The sequence below is a fragment of the Propithecus coquereli genome, unplaced genomic scaffold, assembly GCF_000956105.1.
Source record: "Propithecus coquereli isolate 6110/MARCELLA unplaced genomic scaffold, Pcoq_1.0 Scaffold106, whole genome shotgun sequence".
Lineage (NCBI taxonomy): Eukaryota > Metazoa > Chordata > Mammalia > Primates > Indriidae > Propithecus > Propithecus coquereli.
This window is the reverse complement of record NW_012134525.1, coordinates 4,870,535-4,889,782: the sequence shown is the minus strand read 5'-3', so window position 1 is coordinate 4,889,782 and position 19,248 is coordinate 4,870,535. Positions and strand designations below refer to the sequence as shown.

Genomic DNA, 19,248 nt, shown 5'->3' with positions numbered 1-19,248 from the left:
CTCCCCTGTGTGGCTGAGACAGCACTTCCTGTGCCCGGCACACGGTGTGTCTGAAAGAATTAACAATCTGTTGAGAATATATAATCACATGCCAGTCCATTTGCCTTTCTTTTGGTCCAGCCACCTTGGTAACAGACTGGGGGGTAGTACAGAGGGGCTGGGAAGGGCAGAGGAAGAGAGTTCGAGAACAGAGTAGTAGCCAGTTGATTTCTAACTATTCACAGCTGTCAGTGTGTTTGGGACTTTTTTTATTTTTCTTTTTTTAGGCAGTGGAACAAAGTCCTGCTACATGGGATTGTTTTCCTTGGCATGATGAACAGACACTTTCTTGAGGAACGCACTGAGATAACACAAAACATCTGCTGAGAGGAATCAATCCTCTGCAGCTGAATTTCCATCAGCATCTGCAAGGGCATGAGGCTTCTTTAGATAAATGTGTGTGTGTGTGTGTGTGTGTGTGTGTGTGTGTGTGTGTGTGTGTGTGTGTGTGTGTGTGTGTGTTTTGCAGGAGGCAGGAGAATATGGATGGATGTGAAGGGGCAGGGGAGAAACTAAGAGGAAGGGGATGTATGTTTTTAAGAAACATCTGTGGTGTTAGTCATTTTTTTGTTTGTTTGTTTCTTTTGGTTTTTTTCTTCCTTGTGATCCAATTGCATTTTGTTTTGCAAGTATTTTGGAAATGGTATGCTCTCAGCCATGTTGCCAGAGGAGGTCTGTTTTCTTTTCCCACGTGTGTGGGATGTTGTTTTTATTCATGAGCTATTGAGAATGAGTGACTTTTATGACTTGTGCAGGGATTTTCACATGTGCACTCATATTACTGTACTCCAAAAACAAAGCAAACAGCACAAGTGCTCTCAGACGTGAGTAAGAGTTTTAAAGAGAAATCTGGGCACTTCCAGTTGTTGTTACTGACATGCCATCAGGAGTCCCTGGGGGATTGGCCAGGGCATTAGGTTTCATCAGGTGTCATGTGAAAGCTCCTTGGACAGCTCACATGCTATTCCCATTTATCACATTTCTTCCAAATCTACTTCCCAGGAAAGTGTTTGTCCTTTGGAGAAAAGGCAGCTTCACCCATCCAGTTTTATTTGCCCTCCCCTGATCCCATCTTGGCTTTGATGAGGAAGGGCCGTCTTCCTAACACGAGTAACATCGCTCCCATTTTCCAGATGCCTTCTGTGAGCCTATTGGCTCTGTGCTTCTCATTTGATCCTCACAATCTCGTGAAGAGCTGTATTATTACCACCATTCCTCAGATAAGGAAATGGAACCTCTTAGAAGTTAGCAAACTTGCTTAGGGGCAAGCAGCATGGAAGTTCCCCAGCTGGAATCTGAACTCAAGTATGATCAATGCCAGAGCCTGGTGCTTCACCAGTGTCCTAAACCCTGATGACACATAGGTTTGGGGAAGTAAGAGCCAACTACTGCCTTCCACCTTTATCTTTTAATGAGCTTTGTTTCCCCAGTTCTGCCAGTCATTGGAGCGAGATGAAAGGAGCTGTAAGAACCCTGCAAAGCTTCCTGGCAGAATGGAAAAAGCATAGGCTCTGGAATCAGACAGACTTGAATTCAGATCCCTTTTCATCACCAACTAGCTCTGTAAATCCCAAGTCAGTCCCTTTGCCTTTCTGAGCTGTCACTTCAGAGTACACAGATGGCGTAGGAACTCGACTCTCAGTCCAACAGTCAGCAAGTATTTATTTCATGCCCACCCCACTCCAGGCTCCATGCTAGGTGCTAAGGAGTGAGGAGGACAGACACAGCCCTCAGGGAGTGCTCAGTCGGAGGGGAGAACAGACCTGAGGTAGGGATTTCCACAGATAAGTATGGAATTACCATCTCTGATCTGTGCAGGAAAATTCCAGGAGCAGGATAGTAGATGTCAGGGAAGCCAAGTCCTGGAGTGAGGGAAGGCTTTGAACCAAACTCCAGAGAAAGAAGAGGCATTGATTAGGTACATAACAGGGCTGGGGGGATATCTGCCAGCTGCTTGCAAAACTTGTGATGTTTTGGGGCAGTTCTTCAGTGTCCCTGGAGACAACATTTTAGTCCTTACTCTTCATACCTCCAAAGCCGGGTTCAGCCTGGCACTGGTCACAGACCCAGGCATCAGCCTTTCTCTTCAGAAGAAAAAAGAGAAAAACGATGAAAACAGGAATGAGTAGCAACTAGCTCAGAAACCCCCCTGTGGGTCTTGTTCGACTTTGGGGCCTTTCTCAGCCAAAGCATTTCTGCATATTCTGAGGGACTCTTTCCCTTTCTGGCCTCTATAACAGGATAAAAGGAATAACACAAGCCATTTAGACAACTTATTTTCTTGCAGGGCTGCCCAAAAAGGAAGGATTAAATGGGCCATTTGAGGGCTTAATGGAAGGGAGGGGAGGGAAGAGAAAGAAGAAGAAAGAAAAATGGATTGAAGCTCAGAAATTACAGGAATTTTTATTAAATTTTGTTTGGGAGAAAGGAGATTTACTGAATCAGAGATGAAAGGCAAATCTGCATGGGGCCTCAGAGAAATTATTATAGTCCATGCTCGATTTAGCTCTCACACTGAATATGGCTTGGAGATCAGAAAGTTGTGGTTAGACACATTCATAAACTCAGCAGGGCTCTGTCAGATGCTGGTTCCTTACTGAGTACTAAGTCTTCCTGAGCAGCGGAGACAGAGCCATGAGGCTGTCTCAGGCCTAAAAGGGAGACTCCAGGCCTTGCAGGCCCACCTCACCCTCCACCTTCACCCAGCTCCCTGGCCTGCCTCCTCCTTGGCCTGGTCGCCAGCAAACTCTAGTCTTGCTTTGAGTCTAATTGGAGAGCAGATTCCTGCTGGAGCCTTACGTGAGTGATTAGTTTGGATTCTGGCCTTTGCCCAGGTGTGTTGCCTCAGCACACTCTGGAATCAGAGCTCAGCCTGGCCCTGTTCTGGGTTCACCAATTCCATTTCAGTACTGACCCATTTGCAGAGTTCAAGCCACACCACAGGACCCAAGGCCATCCAGGTCCAAAGTCACCCTGAGACACCTGGGTGTCCATCACCTCTTTGTGGAGCACTCGTCTAAACACATTTCCTCATTTCAAGCCAACTTCTTGGAGCCTGAAATTTCCCAGCTTTAATCTGAGAGTCAGGGAAGGTGGCTCAGGGTGGGGTAGAGGAGGGGCATGTTCTGAGACTCAGTGATTGCAAATCACTTATAGAAAAGAACCTTTGATCAGAAGATCTCTATCAATACAGATACATCTAAGTGTCTAGGATTAGTGCCTAGGGTTTGTCTGGATTATGATAAGACTAGTCAAAGTTTAACTCTAAACCCTTAAGACATACAATCTATTTCAGTTAAGACTCCTGGTTAATATCGTCTAACATTAACTTTCTAATTGAGTACAGTGACTGAAAATTAACTCTCACCACCTTAAAAAAAAAAAAAAGATTGAAAGGTTTAGAAGGGAGGTTTTAGGGTAAAAAGAGAGGAATTTGAGATTTTTTCTTCCTACCCTCTAGGCAGGATCACAGTGTTCATTGCAGAGTTCTCCCTTCTCCCCAAAAGCAATGTGTGGCCCTCTATACCAGGACCATATCAAGACTCTGGCAAAAAGCTATCTTTCTGTTATGGGGTTTTTCCTTCCCCCAAATAGGAGACGATGGGTTCACATCTTGACTAAATAAGACCACTGCTCTTTTCTGTGTCAATGTTGATTGATGACAATATTCCTGCCTCACCTGTGCCAGGTGCTTTTCAAGGTAGGGTCAAAGTATAAAACAGCCCCTTAGTTCAGAGAACTTAGAGCAATACAAGACATAAGTATGAGAAACTTACAGAAAATAATGCAAGGCAGAATATACCCCAGTGCTTAATTGAGTACCTACAACTCTATGTTCTGTGCAAGTTCAGAGTTGATGTATTAATACCAAGACTGCCCTCCTGAAAATAAATAGGTGGGAGGAATTTAATCTCAAAGTATGTTATCAAGAACATTTGGTCAGTGAGATACTAAAACTAGCAGTTCACAATGGAATGCTTCCTGTCTGCAAGGCATTAAGTAAAGCCTTTTAGATACTTACATATTTAATCCTCACAACAACCTAAGCTACAGATAACAGTATATCCCTGTTTCTTTAGGGGTGGGAAAACCTCTAGCCTCTCTTAGACTAAGCCATTTGCATATGGCTACATTGTTTTGTTTTTTAAGAGGGGAGGTCTTGCTCTGTTGGGGAGGCTGGAGGGCAGTGACACAAACATAGCTCACTGTAGCCTCGAATTCCTGGGCTCAAACAATCCTCCCACCTCAGCCTCCCAAGTAGCTGAGATTACAGGTACACACCACCATGCCTTGCTACTTTTGTTTCCATTGTTTTAGAGACAGGGTCTGTCTGTGTTGCCCAAGCTGGTCTCAAACTCCTGGCCTCAAGCGATCCTCCTGCCTCAGCCTCCCAAGTTGCTGGGATTCCAGGCATGAGCCACTGTGCCCCACTGGTTACAGTGTTCATAGGTGGTAAAGCCAGAAATAAAACCTGGAAATTGTGATTACAGCTTCTGTGCTTTAAACAAATAGATATTATGGGCAAAGGGGAATCCGGAGTAAGTAGGACTTTTTGCTGTAGTATTCTCAGGTCCTTTACTATGCTTGGGTATATTATAAACCTCTATGAAAGCAGCATTTTTGCGAACATATTTGACCTCACGACCCTCTCTTTTTGGCCAAGGATCTCCCAGGATTCGTGATTTTTAAAATATATCCTGGGAAATACTGAAGTGGAAGGACCATAGTGTCTATATACTCCAGAGGCAGAAGGAACAAGAGGATGGGGTTGGTTATGGCCTGATGCTGGGGCGGTTGTGCCCTGTGGACCGCAGAGCCTGCCCTTCACCCACACCCAGCCACGCACAGCTCCACGGACAGGCCGCCATCGTAACTAGCAGGTGTCCGTTTGAGGTGATCCAGCAGCCTTTCACTCTTCCTACTGCCAAACTGGATTCATTTAAAACAAACAAACATTTTTCAAGCTCCTTCTACAAGTGAGCTAAGTGCAGATCATGAAATGGTGTCTTGTCCGTCCTTCACGTTCCCTGTCACCGTGGAGCCCGGAATAACAGACTGCAGAAGAAAGAACCTGAGTTTTGGAGTCAAATCGCTACTCTGCTTCCTTAAAAGGAGGTCTGGGGCAAATGTTTTAACTAAGCTAAGCCTCAGTTTTCTTTTTTAAAAAAAACGGAAATAATAATGCCACTACTCAGGGTGTCCCAGGGATTAAATGACATCACACACCCACTTATCAGCCTTTACTCAGGATTCCCTTTTCTTTGGCTATTTCATAGAGATTGGATACTTCTTTGCAGCTCCATGAAGGAAAAAAAATCAGTTTTTATGAACTGGCCCCTTCGGAGCCCGTCAGGAAAGGGCGTGGATCGGCGGGCTGAGTCCTGCCCTGTCTTGCTGCTGTGAGGCCAGTGAACACAGAATGAAGGTTCCAGAGTCTACCAAAGGGGTGCACATGCAGGTTCTCTACGTCTGAAGGGACACTGTCTTCCATTTCCCACCTTCCGAAGGTTTATTTGAAACACACACACAAATCGGAACATCTGAAGGCAGAAGAGAAAGGGAGGAAAGGACTGACATGGTACACAAACTATAGAATAGGCCCCGAACCATCAACAGATAAATAAGTGAATTTTCCAAATGCCTGTAGCTTTCCTTTTCTTAACCCTGTACTCTGCGACCTGGGGTTTTATCCCTGGCTCAGCCGAGACCCCCAATGGGGCTCCTGGGACTCCCAGAGTCAGCCTTGGGTGATGGTGGTGCATGCCGAGCGTGTTTTCACTTGAACCGTTTGCAGCTTTTGCTTTTGAAGAGTGAATGACATATGAGGGAGCGAATGGGGAAGAGTCAGGCCTGACTCAGCAGCCAAGAGATCCTAAGTCTGGGGTCCTTCCTCCCTGAGGAGTTCAGGTGCGAAATAACAAAAGTAGAACTTAGTCCCAAAGTTCCCATTAAGTGCCAGGCACAGCACAGGTGCTATTTTAAGAACACGACATAGTAAAAATGTTTATTGATTTTATAATAGAGTGATGAAGTAACATGCCTGTACAGCTAGTAAGAGTAGGACTAGGATTTTACACACATTACAGAACTCCCGTTCTGAAGGGCACGCACCTATCTCAGAGGGGATTCCGTTGCCTCTGGGACTCGGGCTTCTTCAGTGACTCCAGACCCCCTCCCAGCCTGGCAGCCGTGATTCTGCTGCCCCCTCTCAGCAGAGAAAACAGCGCATGTGCTCTGAGTGGCTGCGCACCACCTTCTCTCGCGCTGTACCTCGCCCTCATCCCCAAATCCCAGCATCTGTTGCCCAGACAGTCAGCTGTCAAGCTGTGCTGGAGTCTCTCCCTAGGTTCATTTGATATGTTGCCACTTTGTTTTTAAAAAAAAAGCCATATTGGTGCCAGGACCCCAGGGAATCCGATCCTGTCACTGCCGCCTGCCAGACACGGTCTGTCTCCCTTATCCTGCCCTGGGGGTCCCAGGTGATCCCTTTACAGAGTGTTTCTCACCAGACAGCTGCCACTGGGTCCCCGTGAAGGAAGGACAGCAAAGCTCCAGGCATCCTAGGGACCTAGGGCATGCCCTGAACACAGCTCTGCAATTCTGCTGAAAGGCCGGTGGTCATGTCCACCTTTTCTTGATAAGGGTAATTGTTTTCCTCATAACAGCTAGATGCTGCAGACCTTACCTTGCAGAGAGAAGGGGGGACATCTCCTTTACTTAGCTCTCGGTATGCCCTAGGCACTGTAGGAGGATCTTACGCATGTTAACACCCTCCTAGCCATGCAAGGAAGGCCTTATTGTGTCCCCTCACTTACAGATGAGAAACCAGAAGTTAAGTAACTCACCCACAGTCATGCAGCTGGAAAAGGAGCAGAGTGAGAATTCAAAGTCTGTTTAATGTAGGAACCCATGACAACATGTCACTACTTAAGGACAGGGTCAATAACAAGAGTTTAAGCAGCGTTTGAGAGGGGAAAAGGAAGTGGGCTTGCGATTCTGTCATCTGTTGCTTTGACCAAGCCGGGAGTAGTGATCATCAGACGTGAAATCCGAGTGACTCCTCTGACCACTCACCCTTTCTGTTATGAAAAATATAACCCTCAACTCGTACCTTCTTCCTAGAGGGGAAGGGGAATAAGTGTGAGGCAAAGTATCTATGACGGTTATAGAATTTGCCCACCTCAGAAACAGTATACCTTGGGAAAAGTTTTAGATCAGAATTTGCAAACTGGTAGCTTGCAGGCTGAGTCTAACCTAGAGAGATGTTTTGTTTTGACCCATGATGGTATTTTTTTTTTCCTTTTAAGAGATGGGATCTCACTTTGTTGCCCAGGCTGGAGTGCAGTGACGTAATCACAGCTCACTGTTGCCTCAAACTCCTGGGCCCAAGTGATCCTCCTACCTCAGCCTCCCAAGTGGCTTGGGACTACAGGCATGCGCCACCATGCCCAGCTAATTTTTTAAAAATTTTTTATAGAAATGAGGTCTCACTACATTGCTCAGGCTGGTCTTGAACTCCTGGGCTCAAGCTATCCTCGGGCCTTGACCTCCTAATGTGCTGGGATTATAGGCATGAACCTCTGCACCCAGCCCCGTGGTATTTTTTAAAAACTTCAAATTAATTACTAATATTTAAAAAGTATAGCAGGTTCACATAGAACTCCAGATTCTTAATTATCTTGAAAAATCCGGAGATCTAACAACCCTGGGCCTCCATTTCCATATGGGCACAGATGGCTGGAGTCACACAGCAACTGCTCTCTTTGATGGGGAGGTGGGAAGATATTTTCCAATTTGCTGCCCCCACCCCTCCCGATGACTCCTGTGACAGGAGTGCCAGTCTCCCTGTAGCATCACCCTCCTCCTACCAGTTTTCTAATATTAGAGGGGAGAGGAATATGAGCTTTACCATCATGAGTTCATTCCTTTTTTTTTTTTTTTCTCCTTTCTCTAGGTGTTCCGTTCCCAAGGAACTTCCTTCAGATCTGCAAGAAGATCTTGTGCCGCCTTTTCCGGGTCTTTGTCCATGTCTACATCCACCACTTCGACCGAGTCATTGTGATGGGCGCAGAGGCCCACGTCAACACCTGCTACAAACACTTCTATTACTTCGTCACAGAGATGAACCTCATAGACCGCAAGGAGCTAGAGCCCTTGGTGAGTAGCACTGCACAGTAATGGTGCCCGAGGCCCCCCAGGAGCTGAGCCGTTTGTCACAGTGCATTGCCAGATCCCGGGAATGCTCACTAACGGCGAGCTGATTGCTGGAGCACTGCAGACCTGCACCAAGGTTAGCAGTCGGCCGAAGGCCAGGAGATGCCAGGGTGTCCACTGCCACCAGATCAGTGCCTTAAGTTGCTCTCCCAGAGGTGGCAGAAGGTCGTGGGAATATAATGGTTTAGGCCAGAGGGAGTAGCTTTAATTCTTAGCTCCAAAATCATTCACCTATTTATTTAATCTCTTAAATGGACATCTTTGATCTCTCATGTCATCTATCACACTATTAATCAAAGATGATTAGAAACATTTCTTTGGTCAGTAAATAAATATTTAGCTCCTACTGTATGCCAGTTTCTAGGCATACAAAGTCAAATAAAACTGCCTTTAAGTAGCTTTTACTCCAGAGATAGAGACAGAGGTAAGCCCTAAATAAGAATATAGTCTCATGGGGACTTTGCTTTTCATGTTGAATCTCCTGAAATACAGTTTTAATGGGATATATTAGAATCCAGAAATATTTGATATAAAACTTTAGTATTGTTTAAGTGAATGGGGACTGCCTTTATATTCTTCATAAGCTATTTTTACAGTCGGACTTAATCTGTGCTTTAGAAGTCAAGAACCCCTAAAAACCTCATTAACTTTTGTAACGTGCTACCTCAGTGGGGATACTTTTATCACAGCTATTTCTAGTTGGCTCTATTGAATATGTGTGTGTTACATCCAGAGTAATACAAGGTGGCAGTTTTGCTCAGTACAGCTGACAGCACAACTAAATTTCACTCAAGTCCATTTGAATGGTGGCCAGAGTACTGGGCCAGGCTATCCTTTTTTGTCAGCCTGTATCCTTTTATCTTTAGGTATATATTTTAAATATAGGTTTTATTATTATTTAGGTATGGTGAAGCCAGCAGATCAGGAGATGACTGTCATTGAAAAGATAGTTGGGTGTCCTCACACATCCCAAGAGAAAGGGTCATGCCACACGACTAGGGGCCACATCGGAAAGGACCAGGGTCGATCAGAAGACAGAGGGCGCAGGGGAAACACAGGCAAGAACCTTTACTGTGATTTTTATGAGAAGGAACCAAGCCAGGCAGGGTAAGCAGATTTGGGGTTGCCTAGTTTGAATAATCTCAATGGACTCTGGGGCATAGTTGTCCCTAGTTGTCCGGTACCCACCCCTGGGGCGGTTACTGTGAGACCTTGATGGAGAAGGTGGTTGCGGATGTGGGCTGTGGAGACCGGTTGGTTTATATTGGTTGGTGTGTAAGCAGCTTGAGTGTGAATTGTTTACCGTCTCTAGGAATCGGCTAGCTCTGGGGGAAGCAGTTTCTCCAGGGTCAGCAAGGCCCCGTTGATGTTAAAGAATCAAAATATAAAAAATAAAAGACACGTTTAATACAGTACCTGTATCTGGCTAAGATTAGTTAATTTTATATATCACTCTTAAGAGTTTCTCAACTTGAAATCTGTTATTGTGCTATGAGAATACATGGCAAAAAATATTTTTCTTTGTATCACTCAGTAGTTCTAGAACAAAGCAAGACTTTTTGGATACAGTTGAGATGTCTCATTGGCTAAAGAACAGTTGATTTTCTTCATTTGCTTTGACAAGAGCTTTCTAGAAAGCTCTCAGGGGCAGGAACTGAGTTGTCTGTGAACACGATTGCACAACTAAGTAGGGAAAGAGGCTAAAACTCATCAATGGTTAAATTTTGCTAGTTTGTCCTTCATAAAGGCTATTGTGGGTAAACAGCCACTATAGGAAGATAAGGTTGTGCAAACAGCTCAAGGGAGTTGAAAGACTGGAAACAGTTGATAAAGTTAATTTCAGAAAATGTCAAGGACAGAGGAAAAGGTGGACAGGGGCTGTGTAAATGACGATCGGGGAAAAACTACTAAGACCTCCTAGATGTTGTTCTGCTTCTGAGTGTTTTAGTTTCATTCTCTTCAGTGGGCATGTTCAGGTGGAGGGAAAATGCCTTCCCCGGATACCCACCAGAAGGAAGAGACTCTCTGTGCACTTTTGGCTTCACTGAGCTAAAGGAGCAGAAACATCAAATGGATAGAGCTGAAAGTCACTTTCTCCTTTATGCACAGAAGCATAAAGACAACATTGTAGGATAAAGCTGAGTGTAAGTTAACAAGCAGAGAAAGCCTTTCTTTGCCATTAAAAAACTCTGTTATTTTCTATAACTGAACAACGGCTCCAGGGATTCTAGCACCTGGCAGTGCCAAGAGCTGACTTGAAGTCTCAGAGTCACAGAAAGGCCCCGAACAAGCCAATATTCTAAATAAGAGCCTCTTTGGGGTCCTAGGAGAAAAACTATGATTAGAATAACCAGGAATTATTAACAGTGCAAGTGAGAAAGAAAGGTATATGTTTTTTCCCCCCAGAAGCTTATATTTCTTTAAATCTTGCTTGAAACATTATCCTTTCTACATTTGTGTTTTGTTAATTATAATTATGGGGAAATTAATTTTAATGCTTTTAAATATTAATATGTTGTTATAATGCTTGGTTGTCTGAAATTATGCATTTGCTTTACACAAACCAAAACCTATGAAGTAACAGAAATAGATATTGAGAATGTTTCTGAGGATAATAATTATATAATATCTGTCTGGATACATCCAGTGTCCATAAGTGGATTGTTTATTGCTTGTGGATTGTTACTGCTGAATGAGAGTTTTCATTTCAATAGTTGATAGTGCTAGAATACTCAACTTTTAATACTGTTGCAATGCACCTATTAAAATCAGGCATAGCACATCAAATACTTCGATTTGCATATATCAAGTACCCTATATATGTAAAGCAAGTTGCTCAGATATTCTATGTGCATAAGAAAGATATGCTTTTAAGAAATTTACAGTGCAGTCTGAAAAATATAAAATAATGAACGTCACCCATCTCTGGCCCTGAAAGATGACGAAGAATTCAGGCATTTGGCTTCACATTCTAGTTGTACATTCTTTAGAGTTTAATGTGGCTGGGGCCAGAAGGGCAGCATTTGTACAGCCAGATTCCCTTAGAACATTGACGTTCCCAGAGTTCTCACACTTGCGGTGGGACATTGGTGCTGTCATGCTTTGGGATTCCACAGTGTAGAACTTGGAGACCCCATCTCATATTTCCCTCTGCCATGCTTCCACCATGCATAGCCACACTTCTCTGCCTGCTTTTGCCTGATGTTGACTGGTATCTACCACACATGCTGCGTTGAGAATCCATCCAGCAACCCACAAGGGTAGGAGATTCACTATCATACTGCGCATAAGGCAAGGCCCACGCTCTCTAGATTCTAACCCTGGATGCTTCATCTACTAGCTTGCAACCTTGAGCAAGATACATGGCTTTCCAAAGCGTCATTTTCCTCATTCATAGAATGGGTATGTAAAAATTAAATGGCTTAGTCACATGGAAAGTGCTTAAGAAATGTTAGCTGTTAAATGAGATAAAAGAATGTACAGTAGCTGGCCCGTAATTAGTGGAAGTACCCTAATTCTCCCTTCCCTAGCTTCCACACCTCTTTTCTATCCTAGTGATTGATCCCTTTGGTAGCCTGATAGCAGATATAGTTCATTTGTATCAGTTGCTCCCACAACATTGTCAAGTCTTTGAGGGCTGGGAATGTACAGGACATATGCCTGCATTTCCTAGGTGCCTAGTACATAATAAATGCTTACTGTGTTTTTGAGTTGGGAAGAGTGTTTTATGGATGTTGCACCTCCACTCAAAGGGATTACACACTGGTCCTTCTTTCCTTAGTACCACCCTCATCTCAGAACATGCCTGTAGACCTTGACTTATCCCTTTCCATGTTGGAAATAATGCTTCAGCCTATCGGATTAGCAACAGAGTAAAAGCAAAATAAGGTACAGAGTGGTGAAGAGATGCATTATAAGCTTGAGGCCTGATAGAGAGAGATGGGGCTCCAACTCTTTTTCATTCTCTGTTCCAGATTCCAGGTAGCTCACCCAGGAGGTGTTAAGTGCTCCCACATTGCCTTTGTGTCCTGGTGTGCCAGGTGTAGAGTGACCAACTCCCTGTTAAGTATTGAAAGTCTCATGTCCTGGGAGAACCCTTGGTCCTGGGAAAACTGGGATGATTGGTCACCCTATCAGGCCTCTGAGTTGGAATAAAATTTGGAATTCAGAAGTTGGGAAGAGGTCACCCTGGCCAGCCCAGTGAAGGCCAGCATTTCCGTCCACAACCAGGGCTTGCCTCACGGCTCTCATTGGGACTTGCTGGTCAGCCCTTGTGGCCAGCAGCCTGGGAACCTGGGAAAACACATGCCATTCCATTTGGTCTCCCCCAGGGAGGGCAAGGCTGGAGTGCTGACAGACACAGATGTGACAGATCATCCATTTCTCATGTAAATGCAACAGCTGAAGATGACTTGAACTCAAGCAAGTTCACAGTTGGAAGAAACAAGCCCCAAAACGATGCTGTTAATTAGAAAATGGGCCAGGCCCTGATTGAACAAGCAGGCTGCTGTTGGCCCTTGGCTGCCCGGGAGTCAGCTGACAGAATTGAGCTAATTAGAATTATCATTAGCAAGCACAAATAGCCAGCTCTGTTTTGTTGGCCTTTCAGTAAAAACAAAAGCAGAGGGCTGTTAGCAGTGCAGTAGCTGTGAATGAACAGCTGATTAGGGCAGGGGGAGGAGAGGGATTGCTCTCCCTAATGAACCCTGCTGACCCCTGGGTGACCTTGGTCCAGGGCCTTTCCCTTCTTTCTCCAAGGCTCCGTTTCCATATTTCTATCAGTGAAGGTGATTACACCATCACCTGCCTTGTAGGGATGCTGCTGTGAAACCAAAGGTTGCCGCAGGGCTGTTCTGGTACCTTATAGCAGGACACTTAGCCCACAGGAGCTCTTCAGCTGAGTTGGTGTTTCTCAGTAGGGCCCACACACACCTGCATCACAGTCTCCTGGAATGGTATTTTAAACATGCATACTTGGGCCTCACCCCAGATACACAGAATCAGAATTATTGAGATTAGTGCCTGGTACCAAGTACCCTCAGTCTGCACCTCAAACTTTAATGTGCTGATGAATCAGCTGGGGATCTCGTGACAAGGCAAGTTTTGCTTCAGTGTGTCTGAGACACGGGGACTCCAGAGCATTCATTTTGATCCCAGGTGATACTGATGTTTCTGGTTCCCAGACCACATTATGAGGGGAAGGACCTTAGATGACAGTTATCCTCAAATTTGAAAATGACTATTTTTAGCACTTCATTTCTTCCCCTCTAGATTGGGAGTTAGCTCCAAGAAGTGGGAAAGTAAAGCAAAGGGGAAACATCTAAGGATCAGTGTTTGCCAAGAGTACTCCTCAAAATCAGTGAAAACAGACTTCTTTCCTTGGTCAAATGAGTTTACAAAATGCTACACCATCTCCACCCTGGAAGACTCATAATATACAATGGCAGATTAAAGGACTTGAAGGTATCGATAAAGAAACTGGTTTGGATTTTGCGTAGTCTTGCCAATTTTAACTACATTTGGCTACTAGGCTTTTTTTTTCCTTTTGTTATTACTCATTAACATCTCATAGAGAGCATGGTCCATGCGACACACTCTGGGTAGCGCTGCTCATCTTTGCGATCTGTCTCTAGGCTTCGAGTTTTCCCTCTTCCTGGTGTGAGGAAGAGAAGACGGAGAGGGAGATGGGAGGGAAGTGAAACTCCGAATGAGACGGCTTTACACACGCACACACGAAGCCTGTTAATTCGAGCTTCTCAGTCTTCCCACCTCATCGTACGAAACCGCATCGTGGAGATCCTACCATGTGCGAGGCACACAAGCATTTTCAAGAAACATTCACTAGCTCCATTTCTTGAGTTCTGGATATTACATTACTTCCCCCTTACAAATACTATTTCATCTCCCCTCACTTGTTGCCATTACTTCAAGCAGGTGTGGTGGGCAGTTTCTCAACATCTGAACCACGTTCTTCTCCATCCCTCATCGCTGCCATTTTGTCATACCAAAGCCCCATCCCCAGTGTGTTGGTGCCTCTTGGCTAATGACTGAGGTTCATGTTTGGTTTCAGCACCAAAAGTATCACTTTAAAAATGGGTGCTTTTTAGAATAATTTGAGGACCAAAGGTTTAGAGAGCCTTGTCTCATAAAGGGCCGCCACAAGCCCATCCAGGCCCCAGCATATGCTGACTTCGTGTTCCCCTTAGAGGTTGCCAGGCCACACCTGTGCCTCCCTTGGAGATGCTCAGGCGCGTGCCAGAGCCAAGGTTGGCCTGCAGTGGCAAGATCAGGTTAGGACTGTGGAAAAAAAGCGTAGCCTCTTGCATGAACCAGAGCTGCTCCCTAAAATAGCCAGCAATGAAGAGCCATTGTGAGGCTTTTGAAAGGACCTTTTCTTCTGAAACATCGTCTGTACAAAGGCCTCTGAGCTCTTTCTTATCAGGCAAGTCTCTTGAATTTCAGCCAAATGGCTCAGACATGGACACAGCCGTTGTAGAAGAAAGAGCTTTCAGCCTTTGAGTCTGACAGTTTGGCCTTTACAATAACGCTTCCGTTATTATGTTACCACATTAGTTGTCTAACCTGGCCAAGGGATATAATATCTCTGGGCTTCAGTTTCCCCACATGTGAATGAGATCATCTCTAGAGTCTCCCAGCTTGACTTAGTGGGATTATGATCTTTGACATGGTGTATCACCAGCCTTGTCATCTTTCATCCAAGGTGACCTTCTCTCTTTGCTTGGAGAGGCCTTCATAGATTAAAGCCCACCATAGCTGCAGAGGGAGGTATACTTGGCACAGAGAGTAGCTGGAGTTTGCATTCATGGGACTTTGTCAATTCAGATAGTGTGCATGCACGTGTGTGTGTGTGTGTGTGTGTGTGTGTGTGTGTGTGTGTGTCCAGGGAGGCATCAGCTGTTGGTGGTTGTTCAGGGTAACCCAAATGCCCAGGGATGAGTGGGAGAGCCTGCCAGAAATCATTTTAGGAGCTTTGGCAGGCATATTCTAAACTGTCAATTTGAAAAATAGCAAAGAAGTGGGTGATTATTTTCAATGAATTGCATTGTGCTTGGGTAACTGGGAATGTGGCAAAAACAGCCACATGTCTCTGCCTAATTTATTCATCCCTTGTTGATGTCTAGAGAGCTTTTGCTTCTGGTTTGTAGGATGTTAAGCGGTTGTTTTTTGGGTTTTGTAGGGGGTTGTTTGTTTTTAACTTTTAATTCTATCAGAGGTACGATGTGATCTGATTTATTTCAGGGCCTAAAATATCATTAGAGTTAAAGATGACACTCTTGGGAAAATTGTCAGAATATAATATTAAATAATAAAAGCAGGACTCAAAACTGTATTATAGAATCACTAATCATTTGTCCATAGATGAGAAAGGAAATACAGCAAAAAATATAAACAGTGGTTTTTTGATGGAATTATGAATAATGCTTCTTTTTTGTGCATACCTTTTTGGGCTTTATAAGTTTTCTATCACAAACATGAATCACTTTTATAATTAGAAAGACCGTATGCGTATGCTTTAAAGGGCCTTATCAACAAAGACTAAAGCTTCACAGGACCAGTGGCCTGTGTGCCCAGGACCAAGGACTGAGTTTCTCTGTCCCATCTCTGGCCATGCCCTCTGCCCCCCATTTTACAGAGCTGCAGGTGACACAGATGCTCAAAGGAATAAGCTGGTGGTCATGCAGACCCCTTTGTCACTACAGTTGGGAGGTGGATGTGTATGGTCAACTTGGACTGAACAATTAAGTTTTCCCCGAACATGAGGTGGTTCCTCCTGGAATGGGAAACTAGGTGGCTTTGTAAGCACCGAAGTGATATTATCTTTATAATATGTGTATATTTTTACTTTTGAAGCACCTGTTGTACGTGGGCAGATCTCAGTGATTCCAAAGCAGATGATGAAGTCTGTGGATGACCCACAGGTAACCCATGCAGCTTTGCAGGGACAGGTATTTGTCAGGCTTTGTTCAGGCATATCACGGGAAAGGGCTCCATGATATTGACTACAGGTTTTGGCTGGAGTTTTTCCCATTCAGATTCCTCTACCTAACTTGATCTGGAGAAATTCTCATTTTTGTTTTTTTCCAATTTCAAGTTTTAAAAAAAGAACAAAAGGGATTTGTTGAAAAGAGATTAATCCATACTATGGAATTGTCTCTACACAGTTTATTAAACTTAAGCATAAATGTATATATAATACCTACAAATCATTTTTAGCTGAAACTATAGTGTGAAACTAGAGTTAATTCCAATCCCTTCTTACTAAGATACTAGCAAAACCCAAGACCAGAAATGACTAAGGATGATATCTCTGCTCTGGTCTCAATCAGATCCTTGTTTTACGATTTTTCTTCTCCTATCCCCCATCCTGGGGGGGGAGGGTCCATCCCATCCTGGTTCGCAACAACCCATATCTCTGCTGGTCCTTCCTTTGCCTGGGGTTGATACTCTAATTCAACAAATTCTAAGTGTTTAGCCATTTGGTTTAAATTTTAAAGTAGAGAGTCTCAAAAAACTAATAATATATTTATATAACTCTTTATTATTTCCAATTTGCTATTGCATTTATTCTCACATGTTGGATTATCTTGCAGTTCTGCAGGTATACCCCCTATGGCAGCATGGGAACGCCTAGAATTACATGCCACTCTAATGCCTTACAATTATATGCCTTCTCTCTTGACCTTTGCTGGGTGGGAATGGCTTATAGACTGCCTCTGATTTGGGCTGGAAAACAGTAGGCCATTTGGTAAACATTTATTATCTGATGACTAGGTGCTGAAAATTGAAGCACATAGTCTTAAAGGAATTAACTGGAATTTTTCCTCCTTCCTTGTCATTATTTACTGTAGTAGTATCTCCCACTGATTTTTTTTTTTTTTTTTTAGAATCTTAATTCTAAGAGATGTCAAAAGGTATTAGGAGAAAAGGGGGTTCCATTGTCAAATAACTATGGGAACCAGTGAGTTAATAAAGCTATTCCGGTTTATTTAATACACTAATATGCATTCTAACTCTCCAAGCCAGGGATAGAATGTGCCATTTATTTGATCAGAGAATCCTTTTACTACAGAACATTTTGTGGGTCTAAGGCTCTTTGAAATACTCCTTGGGATACACTGACTACGCAGTCTTAAATGATCTACTTTCTGTGTTTTAAGTGAATCCTCTCTGACTCCTGAGTGTCTGCTAATAAGCATTTTTTGAAAACCTACTGTATGTCAGACACTATGCTGAGCACCCGAGTAACAGTCAAAAAAGATACATCTCCATTCTTTAAGAAGTTCACAGTTATAAAGAATGATACCTTCAGCCCATTACTTAGAGCTGCCCCATCTAATACAGTAGCTACTAGCCTCCTGTGGCTATTTAAATTAATTAAAATTAAATGAAGATAAAAATGAGTTTCTTAATCTTACAAGCTGCATGTCAATTACTCAAAAGCCACATGTGTCTAGTGGCTATTGTGTTGGATACCACAGAAACTGAACATTTTCGTCATCATGGAACATTCTATCGACACCACTATAACCTATCAGAGGTTCTATCCTCCAGAGGTTACTTCCTACCGTACGCTTTTAACACCTCTCCTGCCACCAGTGACTGCCAGGTATGTTCAGAATTGGCTCCATACTGCCTCAACAAGGCATTTCCATTTACTCCTTTAAGCCCCTAATGTGATTTGCTTCTCTTTGCTAAGCCACTTCTCTTCCACTTTACAGGTGAAGAATAGATAAAACTCAAAACTATCTGCTCAACATTTCTCCCTAGATTGCACGTCAGAACCTCTGTCTCAGGAGCTGCTCTGTATTTTAGGAGTGCTGTGGGTCTCTGGGGTGCCAAACCATAATTGTAGGGTTTGTTTTTTTTTTTTTTTCACTGTGCTCTGCAGTGTTGGAAATTGCTGCAGGATGTCAGTCACAGCGGGGATTAATTCATCTTCATAAGCATTTATAGGAAAATGTAAATAGCCAGCATGGCTGGATGCCCATAAATAAGCCTGCCAATTTTTGGCTGCTATGTGAGCTCTAGACTAGTTCAAATTTCCCAGCCAGATAATAGTAGATTATTTGGCTCCAAGAAATGTCAAATGAGCATTAACTTGGGATTTGAATGAAGGAAGGTTTTACTTATTGAAATATAACACTGTGTCATCTGTCACCACTCACCTGTCCCACAACAATAAAAGCATGAAGATAAGATTACAGGCATTCCCTAGCCTAGGGACTTGTGTGGTCACTTGTGTGGTTTTAGGAGCATCTCTTCCTATGAAATAATTTTATACATAAAGGTCAGATATGCAAACCACCAACAAAGCTAGTTAAGCCGTAATGTAGTACTGGAACATAGCACTAACCAGTATTAGTTCCACCATGTTCATGCTAATAGATTCCTATTACATTGTGAATCTGAGTGTCACTGAACCAATAAATAAAAATAAATGCATGTAGGTAGATCTGGATGAAGAAAAACATGCGGACTGCTTCAAAGGGAATTTCCCAGAGTTCCTTGAATAGGCCATGTCCTCTCACCTCCAGGCCATCGTACATCCAAGTCCCTCGGCCTCCATGTCCTCCTAAATCCTGGTCATCCTGCAGGTCTCGGCTTAATTGTCCCTCCCTCAGAGACAATTAACCTTCACTCTACTTGTTAGCTCCCTGCTGGCTGCTTCCAGAATGCCCTGATCCCAGAGAGGGCAACCAAGATGGCAGCCGCCATATCTTTTACAGACTAGTGTCAGAAGTGATAAACCATCCCTTCCTCCATTTTCTATTCATTACAAGTAAGTTACCATCTATGGCTACACCACCCTGAGCATGCCCGATTGCGTCTGATCTTGGAAGCTAAGCAGGGTCAGGCCAAGTTAGTATTCGGATGGGAGAAGAGAATTACTAAGTTCGGCCCACACTTAAGGGGAATTAAGCTCCATCTCTTTTATTTATTTATATACATTTTTTTTTAGCATATATATATTTA

At 43.7% G+C, this 19,248-nt stretch overlaps 1 protein-coding gene across 2 annotated transcripts in view; it reads left to right on the top strand.

Annotated features, from left to right (window-relative positions):
- MOB3B (MOB kinase activator 3B) overlaps positions 1–19,248 on the top strand; it is a 207,363-nt gene that overhangs the window by 136,249 nt on the left and 51,866 nt on the right. For both annotated transcript variants that reach the window (XM_012646398.1, XM_012646389.1), the window contains exon 3: positions 7,994–8,196. In XM_012646398.1, the coding sequence (XP_012501852.1) occupies positions 7,994–8,196 (203 nt within the window). The remainder of the gene's footprint in view (positions 1–7,993; positions 8,197–19,248) is intronic.